The following is a 24,106-nucleotide window of genomic DNA, read 5'->3' as shown; positions in this document are numbered from 1 at the left end:
AATTCAAGAGGAGTGGTTGTTTGAATAGACGGTCATGTCAATCAAACATGTACATTTTAGGTGGCTCATATATGGATAGCTATTACACATGCATCACTGTCATTCACATGCCTCTGTTTGCACGTCTATGATCAAGATACAATGCATTTTATGAAGATAACTACACAAAGTCTTGTGACTTTTTATGGAAAAGAGTTCATAATAAAGAACAATGATGTATTGTCAGCACAGTTTGGAACTTTAAATGTTTACTTGTTGGTGCCATTTACCAAAACATTATTTTCAGTCTCTTGAAACGAAAAGTGATGACTACACTGTACACATTGTGTAGCTTGATCACTTTAAGCATTACCATGTATGTCTGGTTGCCTGTGTGTAAAGTGTTTGCAACAGAAGCCTTTTTAAATGACACTGGCACCGTTCCAAAATGTGATGTTTCGGTCTGCGAGTACATACAATGTGTGTATCATATTTGCACTTCCCGATTTTTTCAGTCCCTACAAACAAATCCTAGATATATTATGTGCATGCACATGAGATACTTACTACATTGTATGTATATGTGTATGTACCTATGTGTACACAAGACATCATTTCCATACACCAGTGATGTACATTTGTACAATGTATGCATGTTTATGTACGATCAAAAGTATACACATACAATATTATGTACGTATAATTTTATGAACTATAGTACAAGTACGTATGTTGAAATGTCATTTATAATTTGCTTGTTACAAACTTTATCCTCCCGGCTGCCTAAAAGAGCTACAAAAGTTTGATTATATCCTTCCAGAAAGAAATATTGATAAATATGTTGTATAAAGGCATCACACTCATGGGCTCTCATTGTTATCAGTCAATTACAATTTGCCATTAAATTTAGCCATGTATCACACAAATACACTAAATTAATAACCCTAATATTGTACAATACACAAATACAGTGACACACAACACAATGCCAGCAGGAGTGATACAATAAGATTTAAAAATTGTGTTTTTTTTTCTTCCTCCTTATCTATGGTATGTATGAGTTTATTTCATTCTGTGACTACTAAGGTCTACAATGCCAGATAGTTGTAAGATAGACTGATACATGTTGACAATATTCCTCAAGAAGTCACACACAAAAATGTAACATTCACGCACCTGGAATGGTATTTCAGTTGTTCCAAAAAAAATGAAAAATAAAATAGCAAGAAAAAGTGACCTTCATAATCTTCGAATAAAAACGAAACAAAAACATACTGAATTTTCTTTGAGTCTTCTTTTTGTTGTTGTTGTTGTTACTAAAAGTTGGACCTTCTACTTGTATTGTTAATCTACAGTGCACATCACTAGATATGTTCTAAACAGGGCAATGTGCCACTGAAAGGCCAGATTCTTGATATAGAAAAGCAGAGAAACAAATTCCGAGAATGCTTTTGTCGAGCAATCAAGGTGATGCGCTGCACACCTGATAGTTGGAAAATGGTTCATGTATTTCTTTTTCTCTTTAGTTTGTTATTCTTGATCACTCACATATGGTTGAAAAAAAAAAGTGTTGCATCAGAAACAAACCAAAGTTGTGACAGGTTTCTGCATGAGCTTTCATGTCCAGCGACAATGAGCTGAACACCTGCCCTCTCTGTACCTCTCGCCCATGACATTGTGTGATTTCAGATGACATAATATTCTTTTCTTTTTCATCAGGTTCTTGATATCACTTATAAATAAACATATCTGTGAAGGAAGGTTTACTTGGCTATAGGATTGACATTGCAGAATTCATTATTTATTATGATCAAGCACAGCTGCTATGGATAGATCCATTAATAGTGTATTTTAAATTACTTTGCTAAATTGCACAGATCAAAGTTGGATTTGTTGTGGGCATGCTAAACATACCTCACAATGTCAGAAAACATGACTTAGATAGTAGTATTCATTAAATTACCCGGTTCCCATTCCATATGGCAAAATGAACACCTTCATACCTTACGTCCTGGAGAATTTTTTTGGCAATGTGGCTTCAACCAGGGAACTATTCTCTCACATTGCACCCACACCAGACACCTTCAACTCTGAAAACTGTACACTAATATACAAAAGCAACAAAAGAAAATATCTTTACCATTTTATACATGAAAAGGCAAAAATAAAGAAGAAAACTGTCATCAGTGGTACATACTGACTTTCATCAGAACAACACAAACCCAATTACTGATATGTCCAGTGCCTCAAACATTTCATCCTGATTCAGTTTGTTGCATTTTATGCACCACCAATGACAAACAACAAAAATTTGGCTAGCCGTGTATACTTTGCAGTGTCTACACGATTGTGTTGTTCAGCTGTACTCAGTGGGCGCCAAAAGTGTTTTCTCCACTGTAGGCGACGTAGAGGAATCCATCGGCATCTCTGTGATCTTGATAGACAGAACCCATTGTGGAGCTGCAGGGCAGAAATAAATGCACACACAAACAACAAAAGCTGTTAGACTTGCATCAATCAAGATGTATTATGTCTTGTGCAGAGCTAGTGTACACACAGTACATGTTTAAACCACACTTTTTCCTATATAAAACCTGTTTAGGACAAGTCCTCAGTATACTCGGGCAAGGATTTATGGGAAACGCATGTTGTAGTGAAATCAGCCCGTCCTCAATAGGTTAAAAAACAACAACCACATAAATACTGCAAGAAAGCATTGTTAATGAAATTGAAAAATTTTCACAATATTTATAATAATTACACATGTGAACATACTTAAAATGTATCATGTACATGATATGCATAATAGTCAATTTTTCACATGTTACATTACTTGTAAGTGATGTCTGCATGCAATTAACATAATTTCTCTCACCCTTCATGGTCAAGAAAAACTACTATCATTTCTACCACTTCAGGGAAACAGTCAAATTACATGTATGTCACGATTAAATTTCACACAGAAACAGAAAGAGCGATAATGATTGTCATAGGGCAAGTCCAAGATAACACGCGCGTTACGTATGGAACATTCAGAGACTTTTATGACCTGAAAAATAGTGTTAATGGCTTTTGATCATATTAAACTTTATCATGGTGATTGATATCTATGAGAAGTATAAACATGCAAAAAATGGAGAAAAATGACCTTCACAATTATATTCTAGAAGAGAAAATATGTGCCATTACGTATGGGACCAGAAAAATTTTGTTTTTTTGAACATTTTTTTCAACCTCAAAACTCTCTGAAAGTATTTCATTCTACAACTTGTAACTCACTGTGATGAGAGTCACAACACTCAAGATTATCACAGGTAAGTTTCGTTTCATTAGGCAAAAAGCTCTAATTACAGGTTCTAATTAAAGACAGACATGACATGTTACGTATGGGACAGTTACGTATGGGACAGTTTGTCCCCCATTCATTTAGTGTGTGAAGAACCATGTTTATGAGTATTTTGCATAATTATTGAAGTAAAATCAGTTAAAACTACTCAAATACTGATCCAGATTGTCAAGGAAACAATATTCCCCAAATATTCACCATCCTAATCATATTCAATCATATTTTTATATTTTTATGACCAACCTGAGTATGCATGCCCTTTGTCCCCCATTCGTTTAGTGTGTGGAGAGACATGTTTATGGGTATTTTGCAAAATAATTTTGCAAAATACCCATAAACAAATTCTTGCATAATTATTGAAATGGAATCAGTTGAAACTACTAAAATATTGATCCAGATTGACAAGGGAACAATATTCCCCAAATATTTACCATCATAATCATATTTAATCATATTCTATATTTCTATGACCAACCTGAGTATGTACAAGTGTATGCCCTATTTTTATCAAGATAGTTACTACTGAAAAATTGAATAGTTTAAAGTGTTTACTTCCATTGATGAAGGGCAGTTTGCCATTTCCTTTCAATAAAAAACAACTTGACACAAGAAATATTAATTTTTATAGATAAGCAATACCTGCTGCGTGGAACCCCAGTGATCGAGTAGATATATGATGTCTGTCTAGCAGTCAGGTCATTGATTCGAGTCACACCTCAGTATGTATACCCATGAATTTTTTCGTGGCTATTATTGAAACCTGAAGAAGGACAATTTGTGTATCACTTGCAATAATAAAAAAATCATTTTACTTTATCTTTTTTAAATATTTATATCACAACCATTTCAAATTGGATCTCCATCACTAAACTTTGAATTCCTCTAGTCTTAGGATTGTATGCTCTTTAGTAATTCATATAATTGGTTTCCAATCATCTCATTAAATGTTGAAAACTGAATCCCCATTTCTACAAAAAACTATACCATCCCTTTAATGCTGATTTTTCATTGTGTATTTTGCCATTTTCCCCTCCCCCTTTCTGAAAATTGTTCAGTCAAGTACATGTATTGTTTAAAGTGTCTATAACTCAAAAAGTAGCTACAATGTTGGGATGCTTTCTTCAGGATGATTGACCATTTGTGTACTGAGAGACCTTCCCAGCTAGCTACATGCATTCACATGCATTATGTATGAGGATGTCCCATACGTAACGCATTTGTCCCATACGTAACATTATTTCAATGCCTAATAAAAAATATTCCTTTTACTGTTTTTTCTTTTTTCTATGGTATTTAATTTCTCTAAACAATAAATTAGAACTTTCCAAAATGGCATTAATATAGCCTCAGCAATTTCAGAAAAAACCTAAAAAAATGACCTCAATTTGTTACGTATGGGACATCTCATGATAGGACACAAGCTAATTTGCATAATCATTTGCATAATCCCTAAATTTTCATACCAAGTTAAACTATTTGATGAACTTCTTATGTCCACATATTAATCAAATATCATTTGCTTTCCTTTGAATTAATATGAATTTTTATAAATGTCCCATACGTAACGCTGTGTTTCACATTTATGCAAATGAAGCCCTTGAAATTTGCATAAATTTACGTTATATATTTTCCTCCATGGAAATCAAAACTTCAACTCATAAGCTTCAAAATGATACCAAACATGTCAATATTGAGCAAAGATGAAATTTTGCCTTCTGAGGGGACCTTATCTTGGACTTGCCCCATATCAAAGTGAAAGTCTAGTAGATAATCGACTATTTTACAGTCCTGAAAGGCAATAACCTCATCCATATCCAATTTGCATCCCACTGATTGTTTTTATGTTACTCACAGTGTCTGTTGTTAACAAAAAGAAAAGAAGAAAATCATTGATGAGACACATGATACTTTTTTGTGCATATCTGATATTGATGAAACTATCTCTGCCGTTACTGCTATAGGTACATGTAACTAAAGTATTGCCTCTGTACTATCATCATAACCAACTATCATTATTGTAGCATGATATGAATCTTGTGAGTCCCTGAAGTACAGTAATTCTGTAAAGATAATCTTTTTCTCTGTCTTTCTCATTTTTTTGTTCTCTCTCTCTCTCTCCCTCTCCTACAACAGGAACCTATTCCCAACAAGCATTTTACTTTTCACAAGGCTCATGACTATTCCATTTTGTATCTCATTGTCTTTATTATCAATCATCTATGTACACAAAATGTTAATCCACACAAGTTTGTTATTTGATTTTCTAATTGCTTATGGTATTGCATTACTTGCAGCATTTCACTATTTTTTCAGAGTTTGACGTTCGTACATTCAATATTGTGTACATTGTTTGTCTTGAAATACTGACAATTAAGCATGAATAAATCAACAATAAATTTTTAGAAAAGGTGAACACAAGAAGATAATTCAGACAATTCACAGTGACATTGTAAAGCCAACTTCAACTTTAACTCTGTATATGCCAGGGTGCAAATGCCCTGTGCCACATTATTCTGAGACAGCAACACAGTCATGCATTGGGAAGACCTTCCATTTTTCATATCTATTTGTAACTTTTGAAGATTTTTGTTACCCTGGACATGTAATGAGCAAACCTGTATGGTAAATGCAACTCTTTGCTCAAATGGCATAAATTGTATGACAAATCTATGATTGTTTTTCTTTCAAATGACCAGTACAGCTACAATACTGTAGACGTGACTTTTGCACACAAAACAGTGACAGAAACTTACTTGCAAATCCAGGGAACTGTTCTTGATATTCAATCACCACATAAAATGCAAGCTACATACATGTATACGTGGCAGGAATGAAATTGCTAGAAATTCTGAAATTGTGCAGAGGACATTTGGCGATTTATCTATAGATCAGTTTGGGTGGGTCTGTGCATTGAGCAGAATATGCGAACTTGGCACGCCATCGACTGAGTCAGGCTTGTGAATGTGGCACATGCAAAGAGTTAAGTGTTCTTCTGAATTACTCGAAACGACTCAAATGGGTTTAAAATTTGGAGGCTAATATATCTTGAGGAAAATGTGTGATTATAATCATACAATGTAGCTCTTTTTTCTATATAAAGCTACATTGAAAGATAAAACTGGCACAGCTTTTAGAGTGTTACAGAACTATTTCACACCAGTTTCTCTCACACTACACCGGACAGGATGTCATGGAAATGAAGCAGATGTGTACACAACAAACCAGTTGAGTTCAGTCAGAACACCCACCAGCCCATCTCAAATTTCCCACCCACGATCATGACTTCCTTTTTCAATCCACCATTCATAGTCTCATGGTCATACATGTATGTATGTCCCTTGTGGTTGTTTCCCCTTTAAGCAAAGATATTTGTGATTACACAGCTTGTCATTTCCTCCATTCTCAAAATCTCACTGGATTACTCATCATGTTCTGTTATGACTACATTTGCACACTAGACTCACAATTCTAAACTAAAAGGTCAATATCAGCTTGTGACCATCAAGACACTGTAAAAGTGAATATTTCCAAACTTAGAGCAATTTTTCGCACTTGTCTGGGTGAAAAGAGTTTCGTATGTTTCTAATTCCACAGAATCAAGACATCAACTATTGAAACACATTGCAAGCCAAAATATTTGCATGTTTTTATTTTCATACCAGTTTCTGATTGCATGAAATGAGCAAAAATTTCAAATTTAACTGTACACTGTGTGTACTACAATGTATGTCCTCTCTAGAGAGACTTTATCTCCTATAACCTCTTGGAATTTTTACGCAATGGTAACATCCCTACACTTGAGAGCAGTTTGCGATGGCAGTGCCAGATGAAAGTTCTCTATTGATCACCATTAACGAAAGTTGCACACCGAGTTCATTCTTGTACATTATCCACAACAAAAAAAAAATTATACATTGGTTTCAGAAGTCAATGAATTATGAATCTATTCATGATGACAGACCAAGAACTTCCTTACTGACCCCTTTCCCATCTATAGTATTTTAGAATCCTGCAATTATACAATGTACACACTTTAAATACAACCTGTACTGGGTAGTCAAACCTGTCTACATGTAAAGAGATTGGCCTATAGACTGGGTATCCACCATTTTGTGTGGAAAGCCTACAAGTGCATGCATTACCCCATAAAGTATTTGCATAATAATAGTGAGTTGGGCCTACACATTCATACCAGGGCTGCACAATACACCCTTTTTTCTACTGAAGCCAGTCAGACCTGGTCAGACCAGTAGGCACCCAGTTTTTCCAGTTTTTACTTGTCCATTACTGAGAAAGCTGCTGGTCCAACAGTGATTTTTATTTACCGGTCTAGACTGCCGGACCAGTGCCAGTGTGCAGCATTTTACATAATTGATATGTATGCACACCTGTGTTTCATGCATTGAACACTGCAGACCCATTCTGATCAAGTTTGTTTGTTTGTTTGTTTGTTTGTTTTTTCAACAAGCTTTCCAATAGTGCATTATTATCAAATGTCAGGTGAATGTCCTGACTGTTCTTTCTTTATTAATCTAAGAACATTATGTGCTTTCTTCACCAACTGGCACAGATGATTGGAAACTGATTGCTATTCCAATGAGTGGAGATTACCTAATCACCCTAATCTTGCTTGAATCACCGACTGTTGCTTTCCAGAACAACTGAACTCAGGCAAATTGGTTATATGCGGGAGTTGGCTGGCTAGCTTACAATTTGGTCAAGTTTGAGGAATTATTTGGATGCTAATAAAAAAGAAAGGCAAGTTACATCGACAGCTTTATATGTGCCTGGACACATACACTGTAGCTCCAATCATACATATGTACACTGTGGATAGCTCCAATCATATAAGAATTTTGCTTTTTGTTCAACCATGCATACATTTCCTAATCATCTTTTGTTTCTTTTAACACACGCAAAATGATGGTGGTGGCTGGTGATTTCTCCAACATTGTCCCCCCTCCCCCTCCCTCCTCCTCATCCCCCTTCCCCCCCCCTCCCCCCCCCCCCCCCACAAACACACAAACACACACACACTACTGTATAACAACACATTGAATTTAACCTGGGCTGGTCTCAGAGACTCCAACTCTCCCATTTTTGACGGGAGATCTCCCGCCGAAAAATCATTTTAGCAAAATCTCCCATTCTCCCGCTTGTAAATGATTTAATTTCTTCCGCCCTGGCTCTGTGTCTCCTGTTGGAAAGGATTTCTTACTTATTGCTATCGCATGTTGAAAAAACAAGGAAAAGTAGAAATTACGCGGTGCGTAATATGTCCCCGCCGGAAGTAGCATTTTGTAACAAAATGTGCAATATAGGTAAAAAATCAAGGTCAAAGGTCAAAATTCTGTGTAGAAGTGTTGAAGCCCTCACCTAGTGCCATCACATAAAGCAAACGGAATCGAAATCGGGTTAGAAATGGCGAAGGAGTAGAATTTTGTAGCAAAATGTACAATACAGGTCAAAAAATCAAGGTCAAAGGTCAAAGAAGTCAAAGGTCAAAATTCTGTGTAGAAGTTTTGAAGCCCTCACCTAATGCCATCACATAAAGCAAACGGAATCGAAATCGGGTTAGAAATGGCAAAGGAGTAGCATTTTGTAGCAAAATGTACAATATAGGTCAAAAAATCAAGGTCAAAGGTCAAAGAAGTCAAAGGTCAAAATTCTGTGTAGAAGTTTTGAAGCCCTCACCTAGTGCCATCACATAAAGCAAACGGAATCGAAATCGGGTTAGAAATGGCGGAGGAGTAGCATTTTGTAGCAAAATGTACAATACAGGTCAAAAATCAAGGTCAAAGGTCAAAGAAGTCAAAAGTCAAAATTCTGTGTAGAAGTTTTGAAGCCCTCACCGAGCGCCATCACATAAAGCAAACGGAATCGAAATCGGGTTAGAAATGGCGAAGGAGTAGCATTTTGTAGCAAAATGTACAATATAGGTCAAAGGTCAAGGTCAAAGGTCACGACTGAAATTCTGTGTAGAAGTTTCAAAGCTCCCATGTAGTGCTATCATATAAAGCAAACAGAATCAAAATTGGCTCATAAATGACAGAGAAGTAGCAAATTGAAGATTTTGATCACACACGGACGGACACACGGATGCACACACGGACACACGGACGGACGGACACACGGACACACACACGTACGGAGCCCGTTTCATAGTCCCCTGCTCGAACTCGTTCGGCGGGGACAATAAGCCTTAGATAGCACCAGAGAGCATCTAGAACCCTGGGAATTTCGCGCTTTGCACACATCAACTTGGAATCTCCCGTTTGCTAGGGGTTTCAGGCGGGAGAATCTCCAGATCAAAAGGTGCTTTGGGTTGGAGTCTCTGTGGTCTACAGTGTAAAAGAAATTTATAGCTTAGTGCTCCAAACAGAAACTACAGTGTAAACCTCACAGAAACAGGAAAATATGCACAGTGTGTGATCCATGTGAATGGTAGCTTAATAGCTTTAACTTGAATTGAGGTGAATTGAACTGAAATGAATGGAATGATGAATTACCTTGAAACTGGGAGTACTCTGTCAACAAACAAAAATATGGCCTTCTCAGCTGGTAGTTGTATCCTTTTGCGGATGATCCACATAAACTGTGCAACAGTAATGTCAGCTGGAACCAAGAATTTCCTCTTATCAATGTCTGGAATTTGAGACTTGGGTGCTTTTTGAACAATGACTGGTATTCTATCAGGATACTTGGATCGAATCTTTGATGACTCCGATGTTCGATGATCTGAAGACAAGTGACCAAGACAAAACAAACAAGTTGCAGTTTACTTTTTTTTCCCGTATTTTGCATCAAATTACTCAAACAAATGAGTATTGCAGTACATTCCTCGCACAAGACATGCTTTAGAGCCTCAAACTGTATTGATCTCTAGCTATCATTTCACAGAGTTATTAAAACTACAAGAAACTGGGAAGTAAACTAGATGTAAAAAAAAAAAAAGAGAGAATCATAATCTAATATACCACGATTATATGTATGTTGTACAAGGTTGTCATGGTGACCATTTTCTCATCATAAGCGTTGCCATATAAAACTCAGCGTGGCAATATTTAACAATCACCTGATCACGATGTCGATTTTCCTTCCATGTCAACTTTTAAACAGTGAAGAGTACAACAGAGCATGTAAATGAGAAAAAAAAAGTTATTATTTGCATTCATTTAATTGTACATGTAGCATATAGATAATCTAATCAGAAACCAAAAAAAAAAAAAAAAAATTGTGGAATAACAAATAAGTTTATTAAGAATTGTTTATAAATGTACACATGCATTTTGGTAACCCAGGTCAGGTGGCAGGTGACAGGGTACAGCGCTGAAAAAAAAAAAAAATCAACAAAATTATGAATTTTCATTTGGTACCCTAGGGTACTAAATAGATTACATTATACAGTGTTAGACTACTGAGGAGTAGTAGTGTCCCTACTTCCACTGCTCATTTCTGCATCCTGATATGAGCTCCCTCTCTCTAGCTCTCTCGAGCTCTCTCTCCACCCCTCTTCCCTTTCAGTTGCTCTGGCTCATATTTTTACACAGGTTTACGCTGTTATGCGTACAAATAAACTTTTACACTGTCACTACTAGTCAATGCTGTAGCCTATAAAATTTACCTTCAGTATGTTCTTCCTTGAAATCCCACTTCATTTTCATTAGGAATGGCTGACAATTCGATACTCGTTCCGTTGGTTCCCGGCGCGGCGCGGTGCGCTATTAGGACTGACTATTTTACACTAATCACAGTCTACACCAACACACCGACGATTTGATGATCTTAATCTCGAAAATAATCTCAGCTCTTGGATATTTATGCACAAACTACTGTCCTCGTTTCTACCAACGATTACCTGACGCCCTTCTTCACTTTATTAGTACCTTGCACCTGAAAACTACGTGATCCTTCCCTTGCTGTTCCATCAATTACGATTCCCTCTATGTTTATAACACACTCATTACTTCCGTGTCATGATATGTCGTCATTGTTTATTTCAGTCAGCTGACTGATTAGTTGCCAATTTGACTATTGAGTTCGTTTATCCAAATTGACGATAAAGTAGAACTGATTTCTAAAGCTCATCAACTTGATCCTCAGTTATAACTATAAATAAAGCCATATTCAGAGTCAATCAATATTTCTGATGTTGAGATATATTACACTGAGCGTTTTTCAGGTTTCAGGATTTCATTACTTTTTCTTAAGGCTAAATTCCATAGCAGCCGACAGCGTTGGAAAATGGCGGTCTTTGAGTTGTATTCGAGCCCTTTGCAATCGAGGTACAAAGCCAGTATTTGCACCAAAGCAACCTTTTTCGCCATAGCTGCCTTTCTTTTTACAGTCATCCCTCCACTTTTACTGGCTTATCGAAGTGAAGGTGAGTAATGGAACCCCACTGGCACTGGTGTAGATCTATGAATTGTTGATGTCAATGAATGTAAACTACCTTTAAATTGTGTAGCCCCACATACCGGAAATTGTGCTGTCTTCGTAAAACGACGCGTCGCGCGCTGTTCACATAACGGGGGTTAGATCTAGTATCTAGTGTCTCTAGATCTAGTCTAGATCTACTACACTGTACGAGATCTATTTTTCGTAATTAGGCTTCTACGTTCTAGATCTATTCTAGGTCATTTTTGTAAAACTCTAGCCAGACAGGCTAGAAGGCCCTACATTACACTAGCATTTCCTACGAAATCCTACACCAGTTGCGCGGCAGCTGCTGCACCCGGTCCCTGGTCCCTGCCCTGGCTGGCTCTCCTACTGTACTGGCCCTGCACCCACTCGTCGTAAAGGTTAATTTACTAGTACTCTCCTCGTTCGATTGACTCCCTAGGGCTAGGCGAGTAGGCGTTCGACGTCAGAGAGTAGTTATCGGGTTCTAAGTAGGTAGCAGATTCTCAGGCTGATTCTTGTACACACTGACTAATCACGAATGAGATTTGAAAACTCCGGCGTGGGGCGCTGTAAGTAGATGTCAGTGATGTGTTGGGGTCGCTGGTGCGTGCGGTTGGAGTAGGACTAGACTCTAGACCTAAGACTAAAGAGGTCTAGCCAGGGACTAGGTCTTAGTATATAGATCTAGATAGGGTCTGAACTTGACCGAAAAATCGGTCTGTATCTGGTCGTTGGGGATATGTTCCGCAGAGACTGCGTTTGGCTTCACGGATCCCAACGTCAAAAAAATGAAAGACTCCTCCGGACAGATAGATCTTTCTGTCTAACGTTAGGTCTGAACCTATAATTATAGAATCTAAATTTAATCATATATCACTCCATCAGTTTACAGAACAGTGGTCAGAGCAGAGGATGCAACTCAGAAAAAAGGAGGAGGAACATTCACTGTCACTGACATGACGCAGGTCTAACCTGTACCTGTACCTGTACCTGTACCTAATGAAAAGTGAATTCAGTTGAAAAAATTATTAAAACAGTCAAACGCTACAGAAACCAGCACATAAGTATAATAACATTATATTGAAAGGATGTTGTATTGCTTAAGAAATAGATGTCTTAGATGTGTGTGAGGGTCCACACACTCACACACATTTCACAGTGGGATAATCTTCAAAACTTGAAGCTGCACTCTACCTGGAAGAAGAAGAAGAAGAAGAGAGATAGATCTATAGGGGGGTTAACCCCGGGACGCTCCGTATACACAGTTACACACTGTGGGAGCGTCCTGAGTCAATAGAGTGCTATATCGGTAAGCTTGAAAAACATACACAGTCTGTCACAGATTTTCGCACCTCCGTAGGTTTCGAATATCACGAGGAAAAAACGTACTTTTATAGTATACATAAGATTCTTATCTAATTAATACCCTTCGTTCACCTTGTTCTTGTTCACATTGGTCCAATGATCTTGAAAAAACGTTTTTTTCACGGCCATATACGGGTCCGTAGTCCTAGCTCCCCATCCCATTCACCATTTTCGAAATCAGTATGCAGTACACTGCGCACGTAAATATTCATGTGCTGGCGGAGTCGCAATGCGTTTAGCCTTCTGACAATGCGTGCGCGCGCGCACCCACCCAGAAAGCAACGCAATATACAGCGAGAGGGTTTGCCAACAGTATGATAAGGCCTTGCCACAAAGCTACACGACTTGATTGCCAGCGCATGCGCACAAATCTCAAATCCATTTACTGTATAAGATGTAGTTCTCCCGAGTTCCTCTCGACCGAGTCGCATTTAACTCATCAAACCGAGCAGAAAGGGACTATTACCAGAACCAAAAGTTGAACGCAGTCAGTCTTCAACATTACATCTTCACCTGTAAGTCTTCATATTGCGGAATTTTTGCGATTTCATATTGATTTTTAGGCGCTATACTTCGCCTGTCATGATCATGTCTGCTACAATGCGCAGCCCCAACACTGCGTGTTGGGGCTGGTCGCAGTTATAGGGGGGTGTGACCCTGGGGCATATTGCATTCGGGCTGGTTGCTGATAAGGGGGATTGGTTCATTGCGCTGCTGATCTTGCTAATATGTGGGGTTTTTTTTGTGAACACACATTAGAAAAACTTGACTTTGCTAGCGGGTAAAAAATCTTGATCTTTTAACCTGCTAATTTGTGTATGTGTGAACCCCCTTCTAATGATTGACAGGTAGTAATATCATTGACAGAATCTTGGTTTAGACTTTTTTCTTTCTTGGTTTTATGGGTGGGCATATATCCAAGATATCTGAAGAAAAATAATGGAAAAAATTTTAACAAAATTAATAGTCCATTGACATATTCATTTGGTCACACAAGTGCTGTTGAGAGTTACCATGAAATAACAATCAGTCAACATGCATTTATATTGCATATGTACATTTTGTAGTTTCTTTAATGTAATAGGTTCCCTCCATCCATCTGCCTTTGTTATATCCAAATGTGATATTCAATCTTTTAAACATAACCTGCATTTTGCAGTTTTCAATCCATAGTATTCTTATTTTTGTTGTTCATTTTTATTTTGGCTTGCTGCTTGTTTCCTTGTTTGTGCAATAATACAGGATTTTGGATCAAACAGGCATTCTATCGTGAACAGCCTGATGTGAAGTTTAAGCACCAAATCCTATTGGTCGTGCATACAGGATCAGAGAACAGCTATGTCACTTGGAGCACATATAAAAACTTCAATCTGCTGGAGCAAGCAAATCTGAGAATACCACTGATTAAGGTATGATAATATATTATAGAAAAATTAAATACTAACTAGATGAATCTACCAAGTACCAGTCATTGTCTCATATTCTCTGTGTCCACATGCTTAGAAAACAACCTTACCTATTTGATATGTAAGAAGTAAAATATTTGTTCTCACTGAATGATCGTTGGAAGAATTGTACACAATGCAGCTGTGTTCACCTTGAATGAAATATATGTCTTATTTAATGGCTTATTTGGTTATGTTTACGTGGAGTACAATAACAGGCATTTGTTAGTATCATGGATGTTGCATGCCAGCAAAAAAAATAAATAAATAAAATACAGTAAAAAATTCAAGAAGACCATCATATTTTACATGCATAATTTGCATGTACCTCATGTGTGTGATGGTACAGTCATCCTTGTCTGCCTTATCACTGAGGAAAGTTAAGTGCTCTAGGTTTTAATGTTCTTTCCTCTAGCATTTATGCGCGTGTCCACCCTTCCAACTTTATTTTACATATATACTCATATTCATTAATTATCCTTTGGAGATGTTTGAAAAAAGAAAATTTTATATTGTTCTCTCCTATGCATGTCTTGCTACATGGTATCATGTTGTGAAAGCTGGTATTTTCACAAGGGTTGATTTTTGCCAACTTTGCGAATCACCGTTGGACCGCAAATTTATTAACATGATGAAATATCTCCAACTTACTGACATTAGTGCCCTTATGATAGCATTGGTGTCAAAATCACACAAAAAAAGCAACAACAATAAAAAAAATCTTGCAAAAATGTCTGTGACCTCCTCATTCGCAAAAATAACTGTATGCAAAAATAACAGCTTACACAGTATTTTGCTAGTGACTCAAATGTCTATTGATTGACAAATTTTATGATCAGCAGATGCAATGTAGTGTGATGGCTCTTATCACCATTTCAGTCCAGGGAGGAAGACACCAACAGAGATGGAAGGAATGATAACTTCCAGTTTTCCATTGAGATGCCAATCCTGGGTTCAGAGAATGTCCATGGAGTTCAAGTCATCTTCATCTTTGACTACAGATTATATGTAAGTGAAAGATTAGGCAACACTTCCAGAGCAGGCTCAAGTAAAATTTCCATAACTAACTTCTCTCTGTGAGAGACAATTCTAATGTGATGGAACTTAAGAAATGACAATACCCTAAAAGATTGGTTAAGACTAATAAGAGTTGAAATATCAAGTAACAAATTTTCTCACATGTGGAAACAAAATATTAAGTAACGACATAACACAAATATTTTGTCTGTGGGGTGTATTATCATCAGTACACTATTTTTGTTGGGAGGGGGACCATCTCGGTTTTGATTTGATAATGAATATTAATGTTTTGTTAATATTTCATGTTGGGAATATACATGAAGTGCCAAGTCACACAATTGATAACAGATGGTAATGTTTTATGTTTTTGTTTTTCACTGTCTTTTATGTTCAAAGAAAATTCCTTCAGAGCTTTTCAAATCTCCCTAATCTGTCCGAAATGTTCTGGCTATTATGATATTAACAAAGCTTGAGCAATTTGATATAGTGGCATTGAAAGTACTATATTTTAGATTTGATGCTCTTTCTTTTTTACTGAAACATCAAGTTGCTCCTGATGAGAGGAAGATTCAGTAATTCATATAATTGTATGTTACCATGACCAATATGTGAAAGAATACATCCTTGGTAGCAGAGTGAATATTGTATCTACCTCTTACACTGTAGGTCATGTTAATCAATTTGAATGAGCCACTTTGTACATTGAAAAATTGAAAAGCATTAAATTTTGTATGGTGTGGTAAACTGTTGACCATTAGCTTGCCATATTAATGTCCAGCAGCACATTGTAGATTGATCTTATTTTCTTACAGTCATGCAATCATTGTTCATCATATATATAGATTGATCTTGACAGATTTCTTTTCTTTTTCTTATATTGTGTTTCCACTTTCTAGAGTCAAATGCAAAGTCTTTTGAACTCTCCAAGTACTTTGTAAATATCACACTAGATTATTACAGACATTGAAACTGACAGACACCTCATGGGTGCATGAAGGGTCAACAATTATTTTTATCTACAGACTTTTCACTAAACGCTTAAATGAAACCATTAATTTCCTCAACTCTGAGGGAATTATGGTATATACTGATTACATGAGAATGTCAGTGTTTTTTTTCCAAAGAGTTCTATTTATGTAACCTCCCTAAAAGCACAGTGTGACTCAGATTCTGTAATTTTTCCTTGATACTGTCACCCAAGTATAAGACTGATTTCAAAATTAGCCATTGCCATTTTAAATAGAAATGTAATGCATGTTGTATTCTTTCACATATGTGCAGAGATTCAGCGAACTCCGCATGGAAGCCATGGCGTACGTAAGCCATTCGTCCGCGATGTCAGGAGCCCAGCTTAACGCAGATGGGGATCTCAAGCTGAGATTACGACAGCCTCTTGCCCACAAAGGCCTTGACACCAGATACGATGTAAGCTTACATAGATCTGTAAAGACCACGCCTAAAGAAGTTTGGTCTTAAACTACTACATTGTACCTCCATTGAAACAAAGGAATGCAATAGTTTTATATGTCATCAGTTTGATTTCAGTTACTTTGATGCCATTGATTATCAGAACACAAGGAAACTTGGTTTGGGAACATTGTGTTCACATGCGAGAGTTGTGTCAGTGCCAGACCAATGGGCAACCTTTTAACCCATTGGCCCGAATTCACGAAGGTGGTACAAATGAAACCATGGTTTAAACCATGGACAAAAACCATGAAGCGCCAATTGTCACACGGAATATTTGTGACCCGCTACAACAAAAAGGTCCTACAGTCGCGCACGGTCGAAGCCGTGAAAATCGAGTTTGAAGTCGGAGCATTAAAATTGGTCAAAACTTACGTACGATTTTCTGATTTTGATATATTATTGGAGTCTAACATGTCTTCTATCATCTGTCAAAATTTTGAAGCAAAATGATCAAAGGGAAGACCAAAAAAATCAGCGTTTTTCTGGGCCATGTTTTTTGGCGTTTCAACGAAGCAGGAACTGGTTCAAAAATTTGGATTGAGCGCCACAGATAGGTTCCGCCCCTAACAACGACCAGAGTGATCTCATTGGTCAGTTTGCTGCTTGCTGCTAACCGAAGCGTGAAGCTCGCACACTGCCCAGTCGACTGGTGCGTGCTGGCGGGGTGCGCTATGCTCAGCCGCTTCTCACATCCTGGTCACTGATTGGTTGGTGAGGAGACCGCCGACGCTGATGTGCTTGAATGAACTCTTCGGGGGTTGCTAGGGCTTACCTTCTATTGTCCAGAGGTGAAAACTGACTTGCGTGTCCCTTGATCGCGATTGCGTAGAAAGGAAGACTTTTTGGGCGCTTTTCTCGAAACAGTGATTTTCCAGACGTCTCGACATGCTCTGTTTTAAACATCGATATCTCCGCAGCCGATTATTTTTTATAAAATGTGTTATATATCAATTCAAAGCAGAAAGATTAGGGGATTATATCATGCAATTTTCAAATAATCGACCTCGCCCGACTTTAGGATCATTTTGTTGTAGCGGGTCACATTTCGTTACGAAATTGGTCATTTCGTCGACAAAATGACTGTTTCGTTAACGAAATTATCATTTCGTTGACGAAATGTTCATTTAGTTACAAAATGTTGTCATTTCGTTACAAAATAATCATTTCATCGACGAAATGACTGATTTCGTAACAAAATATTTCATGCGACACTTGGCGCTCCATGGTTTTTGTGAATGGTTTAAACCTTGGTTTCATTTGTACCATCTTCGTGAATTCGGGCCATTGAGGATGAGTCTCGAGTAAGCTCGGGCAGGTGTCTATGGGAAATGCGTGTTGTAGCAAAATCAGCCCGTCCTCAACGGGTTAACACACCGTGACAAAGGAGAGGCATAACAGATAACTGCTGTGATTGTTTCACAGTGCACTGTAAAAGGAAACCAAATGACATCCCATGACTTGTTTGATTTATCAATTTCAAATCATTCAAATCCCAATGTATTGTATAGATATCATGTAGCTTTTATGATAGTGCATTCTTTGTGTATTTTCATTAGTTTTTCATGGATGACCTAGGTGAACATCAAGAGCAATTTGATTATGGCATTTACTTCTTGATGAGTTTCTGTGCACTTGATACCAGTGTTTATGTGTATGTACCTATTTACATGGCAGGTTCCTATCATCAATTCTGACAGTGTGTTTGCAGAAGATTACTCTTTCTCAAACATATTCTCATCATATCAAGAAAGAAATGGTAAGTCCCCATTGATAAAATGGGCACAAACACACTGATTCTATTGATGTTTCCCTTTGCACAATATTCCTTGATATAGGCAGGAATGAATGCCTTCAATTATGTTTGCTTGACGTAGGACTAATTATGAATAATACAGCACTGTAATTCAAATGACATCTTCCATGAATTTGTGTGTGTCTGAAATTATAACTGTTCTCTTCCCTGTCTTTTTGTGAAATATGTCCAAGACTCAGAACTCAGAACAGGTACAGTGCACCGGTGAATATTACAACAATCTGTATTGGCAAATGCTGCTTAAACAGATTCAGATGGGATATAAAAGTTTATCAGGTGCTGAAGATGTGAAGACAGGACACATCAGGGGGGCTTTTTAGGAAGCATTTTGTCAGATTTTGTTTTTCTGACAAACTGTTATAAGCTACTGAAATCCTTGCATCTGATTGGCTGAGAGCAAATTTGATGAGCAAAATGCTTCATGAAACCCCCCCCCCCCCCCCCCCCCCCCGTTGTATATGTCTTGATTTGCAGTTTGAAATATACCGCTGTGTCTCTTGTCATCTGGTACCAATCTTTCCTCCATACTGTGTACCACTGAACCCAATGTCCTTCACATTACCTCCCATCTGCAATTCCTCTCTCTCTCTCTCTCTCTCTCTCTCTCTCATGTTACAACCACATTTTCACCTTGTTTTTGTACTTCAGTGACAACCCGCTTTGAGAGTGATTATCCAGTGTGGATAACAGGGAGAGGATCGGAACAACCTTTTGTGATCTCAGGAAAAATTACCTATCCAGAAGAAACCATTGTATATCCTTTTTAAATGTCTATTCAGTATGTACAGTATTTTATTGTGTATTGTGTATTGTTTATGAAATGCTGACATCATACAATTCAAGTTTATCAGTTCCATTTAGGTCTAGATCTAAGTACTGACTGATTTATGGAACAAATAGTGTGGAATATTGAGAAAGTGATATTTCCTTAAAGGGGAATTCCCCCCCCCCCCCCCCCCCCCCATATGGGGATTCAGTGGATGCAGCAATCTTGGTAAAACACATCAATGAAATTTGAGGGGAAAAAATCAAACAATCTGTTCGATATTAAATTCATTTTTAAAGCTTTGTTGGAAAAGAAGGCTACTATGTCACCATAGAGAAACATTGTAAAGAAAATAGCAAGTGAAATCCACATATTTATTTTTCACTTATCTTGCATAATACAAAAAAACAACACTTGGACTCCCCTCCTTCACAAGGTAGGGGCAATAAAATTACCCAATCAAAAGTCAGTAAAAAGTGGATGTGTACTCTTTGTTAACTCTTTATGTGCCATGGTGGAAACCCCCTGTGTGCCACGTTATTCTGAGACACGAAGGTAGTCATGCTTTGAGAAAGAATTCTGTTTTTCCAATTTGTATAACTTCTACAAATTTCTGTTAAGATGGGCATAATAGTAAACAAAGTTAAAGAGGAATGCCAAGCTTTGTTTCGATATGAATTGTATGACTACTCTATTTTCAATTTTTCTTTTAATGACCAGTTGCTACATTACTATAAAGGCATGACTTTTGCACATTAAACCGTGACAGAAACTTAGAATGTACGAGCAAATCTAGTTGGGAACATCACTTGATAGTCGATCACCACATAGAATGCAAGTCGTATATGAGAGGAACAAAAGCACGAGAAACGCTTTCATTGTGCCGCGGGATTAGCAGTAATTAGCGGTTTATCGATCGGTCTTGGCGGCTTTGTTTGTTGAGCAGAATATGCGAAGTTGGCACGCCGTCGACTGAGTCGGAGGTGCGAACGTGGCACATAAAGGGTTAAATAAGATTGAATTCCATGGAATTTCTATTTTCTCTACATCATTCCACTAATGTGACATCATGAATTGCTGTAGCCTTTGTACCCAGTGATGATAGCACAGGCATTTAATCAAAGCTTGTATATTCACAACTTCTTAACAGATTGTCTGATTTCCCTCACACTTTGCTGTCCACTATTTTGCATTCGCTGAATCCACATAACTATGTGTTTGGGATACACTTGTAAGTGCCCTTTGACATTCAAAGTTCTATTTGTTTTTTATACCCCCGCCACACGTAGTGTGAAGGGGGTACATGTATAGGAATCACCGTGATGTTGGTCGGGCGGGTGGCTGGTCGGTCGGTCGGTCTGTTGCAAAATCTTGCGTCGCGAACTCCTCCTACAATTTTGAAGCAATTTAAATGAAACTTAGGATAAATGATGATATTGAGGTGTAGATGTGCAAGACATGGTTTATGTGTTTGTCGGACAATGCGTTGCCATGGTAACCATAATTTTACCAAAACCTTGTGGATTGAATAACTTCCATAGTATTTAAGCAATCAATTTCAAATTGGTATCTATGATGATCTATAGGTGTAGTTATGCCAGACACTCTTTGTGTTTGTACTTGACAAAGTGTTGCCATGGTAACCGCATGTTTTGTTTTTTTTTTAATCTGGTGGAGTGAACAGCTTCCACAGTTTTAAAGCAATTGAAATCAAATGTGGTAGGCATTATGGCCTTGAGGCATAGATGTGGAACACATAATTTTTGTGTTTGTCGGACAAAGTGTTGCCATGGTAACCATAATTTTACCAAAACCTTGTGGATTGAATAACTTCCACATCATTCAAGCAATTAAGGTCAAATTTAGTATGTATGATGATCGGGAGGTGTAGTTATGCAAGACACCAATGTGTAATGATATAAGAAAAATGTGTTGCCACGGTAACCACTTTTTTTTTTTTTAATCAAATTGAACCATTTAATCTATGAAGGTGAAATTTGGTGTGTATGATGCTCTTTAACCCGTTGAGGACGAGTCCCGAGTATACTCGGGCAAACATCTATGGGAAATGCGTGTTGTAGCAAAATCAAACCGTCCTCAGTGGGTTAAGTGTAGTTTTGCAAAATGTCCTTTGTAGGCCTATTTGTATCGGACAATGTGTTGCCATGGTGACCGCATTTTTTTTTTTTTTAATCCTGTCGAGTGAACTTCTTCCACAGTTTTGAAGCAATTTAAACCAAATTTGGTTGGCATTATTGCCCTGAGGTATAGATGTGGAACACATAATTTTTGTGTTTGTCACACAAACCGTTGCCATGGTAACCACAATTTTACCAAAACCCTGCAGATTGAAATACTTTTCCATCATTCAAGCAATTAAAGTCAAATTTAGTATGTATCATGATCTAGAAGTGTAGGCTTGCAAGACACCAATGTATTAGTTTAAAGGACAAGTTCACCTTCATAAACATAAGGATTGAGAGAATGCAACAATAATAGTAGAACACATCAGTGAAAGTTTGAGGAAAATTGGACAATCGATGCAAAAGTTATGAATTTTTCAAATTTTTGTGTTGGAACCACTGGATGAGGAGACAATTACAGCTTGTGAGTCATATGCGTACAACAGTATAAAGAAAATGTAAAAGAAAATTCAACATATTTTCACTTTTTTCGCTTAATAAAAGAGCACTTGACTTGCCTCTTTCTAAAGGCGGGGGGAATAATATTACCCATAACATTTGTCGGTAACGAGTCAAGGGAATGTGTACTTTTTTCAAAAGATGGAATTTTGTGAAATTCTCTTTATATTTTCCTTTTATTGTTGTACGCGTGTGACATCTAAGTTATACATACACTGCAGTAGTCTTCTCATCCAGCGGTTACTGCACAAAAACTTCAAAAATTCATAACTTTTGAACGGATTGTCTGATTTTCCTCAAACTTTCACTGATGTGTTCTACTAATATTGCTACATTCCCTCAATCCTTATGTTTATGAAGGTGAACTTGTCCTTTAAGGAAAATGTGTTGCAATGGTAACCACTCATTTTTGTATGAAAATAAACCATTCAAGCTATGAAGGTCAAATTTTGTGTGTATGATGGTCTTTAAGTGTAGTTAGGCAAAATGTCCCATGTGTTTGTATCAGACAATGCATTGCCATGGTAACCACACTTTTTACCCAAACCTTGTGGAACTCAGCATCAACTCTGTAATTGTACAGTAAACTAGAATTATTCTGTTGACAATTTGACAAGTGCACAAACTTGGTACTACATCATTGCCCTCATGACATCACATACTATAAAACGACACTAGTGATAATTCTAGTTTTTTTCTGTTCTTGTGAATGACTTGATGTGTGTCAACAATCAAAGCTTTTTATGCAATGGAAATCTGAAGTCATCGCTATTTTATTGGGCTTGTACATAATCTCTTTGAGGTGGACTGTTTTCCCTTAACTCCAGTGCACCTACATCCCAGGCTTCTGGCAGGTCATCAAGTTTGGCTGGATCCAATACCTCTCTGTCCTCCTCCTCTTCATCTTCCTGATGGAGCGCGTTAAGAGCTTCGTCTTTGAGAACCAAATCGTCAGCACGGTCGTTAACAAGCCCCTGCTTGAGACTTACAAGAATCACTTCAACTGATTGGGACTCCCCGAGTTTTAAGCAGAGTGTTTAAACACTGCCTACGAGGACCAGATTCTGTTGTGTATTAACTATATGGAGAATTAAGATTTTCATCCCTAAGGTAAAGAGAGCATGGTAGATGACTGAAGCGGCTATAACTGTGATGACATCCAGTGCCTAATTGAATTATTGCTTGTGGTCTTGAAGTCATATTTTGCTTGAGGACGAGTCCCGAGTATACTCTGGCAAGCGTCTATGGGAAATGCATGTTGTAGCAAAATCAAAGAAGTCAAACACATACAGTGTATAGTTGTACATGTACTTCTAAATCGTGTATCATGAGGTTGTCACTGCAGTTTTGTTCACTGATTCCAGGCTTCTCCAAAATGAGATTATGATTCATCTCAGTGAGTTTTATGGGATGTACATGTAGTGAGCAAAAACAAGTACATGTAGTTATTTCCTGAGTTTTCACAGCAATCTTGGTACCGTGGTGTAAAGTTAATTTCTTGGAAGATTGGTGTTTCGTGTTTCAATTCCCAGCAGGCATTCACTGTGCATCTTTCTTAGGTCGGATGTAGGATATTCGCTAGAATATCTGATTACTTCTATTCTGTGCACCTGTAGTGGGAAATCAAGTTCTTACAGCAAAAGGAAACGATATTCTGTGTACTAGTTAAACGGAACTACATGTATGTACATATGTAATACACCTGTATTGGACAGTACTTTTGAGTCTTGAAAAGGAGATCCTTGGTTGTGCACCTGTTGCATACACACTTAACAGAATTTTTCATCAGTGTGGTCTGTCTTGACCCAAGCATGAAAATAGATACTAATATTAATGCTGAAAGTCTGCAGAAGAACA

The 24,106-nt window shown here is 37.5% G+C and overlaps 2 protein-coding genes across 2 annotated transcripts; one reads left to right on the top strand and one right to left on the bottom strand.

The window, feature by feature from the left end:
* Positions 1-1,496: 1,496 nt before the first annotated feature.
* Positions 1,497-11,030, bottom strand: LOC139714140 (gamma-aminobutyric acid receptor-associated protein-like 2). The gene is made up of 3 exons (XM_071625862.1): positions 10,950-11,030; positions 9,835-10,063; positions 1,497-2,439 (listed from the first exon to the last, which is right to left on the bottom strand). The coding sequence occupies exons 1-3, from the start codon at positions 10,987-10,989 to the stop codon at positions 2,346-2,348; spliced, it is 363 nt and encodes a 120-aa protein (XP_071481963.1). The 5' UTR covers positions 10,990-11,030; the 3' UTR covers positions 1,497-2,345.
* A 539-nt stretch (positions 11,031-11,569) lies between these two features.
* Positions 11,570-23,256, top strand: LOC139714141 (transmembrane protein 231-like). The gene is made up of 7 exons (XM_071625863.1): positions 11,570-11,708; positions 14,336-14,502; positions 15,418-15,546; positions 16,840-16,983; positions 18,703-18,784; positions 19,490-19,595; positions 23,082-23,256. Exons 1-7 carry the CDS (start codon positions 11,570-11,572, stop codon positions 23,254-23,256), a joined length of 942 nt encoding a protein of 313 aa, XP_071481964.1.
* The last annotated feature ends 850 nt before the right edge of the window (positions 23,257-24,106 follow it).

Source organism: Diadema antillarum, unplaced genomic scaffold, assembly GCF_040938485.1.
Source record: "Diadema antillarum isolate AM-2024a unplaced genomic scaffold, OU_Dant_1.0 seq00002175_RagTag, whole genome shotgun sequence".
NCBI lineage: Eukaryota > Metazoa > Echinodermata > Echinoidea > Diadematoida > Diadematidae > Diadema > Diadema antillarum.
Note: the sequence above shows the minus strand (reverse complement) of the source record. Positions and strands in the feature narration are given on the sequence as shown.

Excerpts from the sequence above, each read along its gene's own strand:
- LOC139714140 (XM_071625862.1), bottom strand. The coding sequence starts at position 10,989 with ATGAAAATGAAGTGGGATTTCAAGGAAGAACATACTGAAG. Across the intron at positions 10,064-10,949 it reads CAAGGAAGAACATACTGAAG|ATCATCGAACATCGGAGTCA; the intron begins GTAAATTTTATA and ends ACTTGTCTTCAG. Across the intron at positions 2,440-9,834 it reads AGAGTACTCCCAGTTTCAAG|CTCCACAATGGGTTCTGTCT; the intron begins GTAATTCATCAT and ends TCTGCCCTGCAG.
- LOC139714141 (XM_071625863.1), top strand. The coding sequence starts at position 11,570 with ATGGCGGTCTTTGAGTTGTATTCGAGCCCTTTGCAATCGAGGTACAAA. Across the intron at positions 15,547-16,839 it reads TCTTTGACTACAGATTATAT|AGATTCAGCGAACTCCGCAT; the intron begins GTAAGTGAAAGA and ends ACATATGTGCAG. Across the intron at positions 16,984-18,702 it reads GCCTTGACACCAGATACGAT|GTTCCTATCATCAATTCTGA; the intron begins GTAAGCTTACAT and ends TTTACATGGCAG.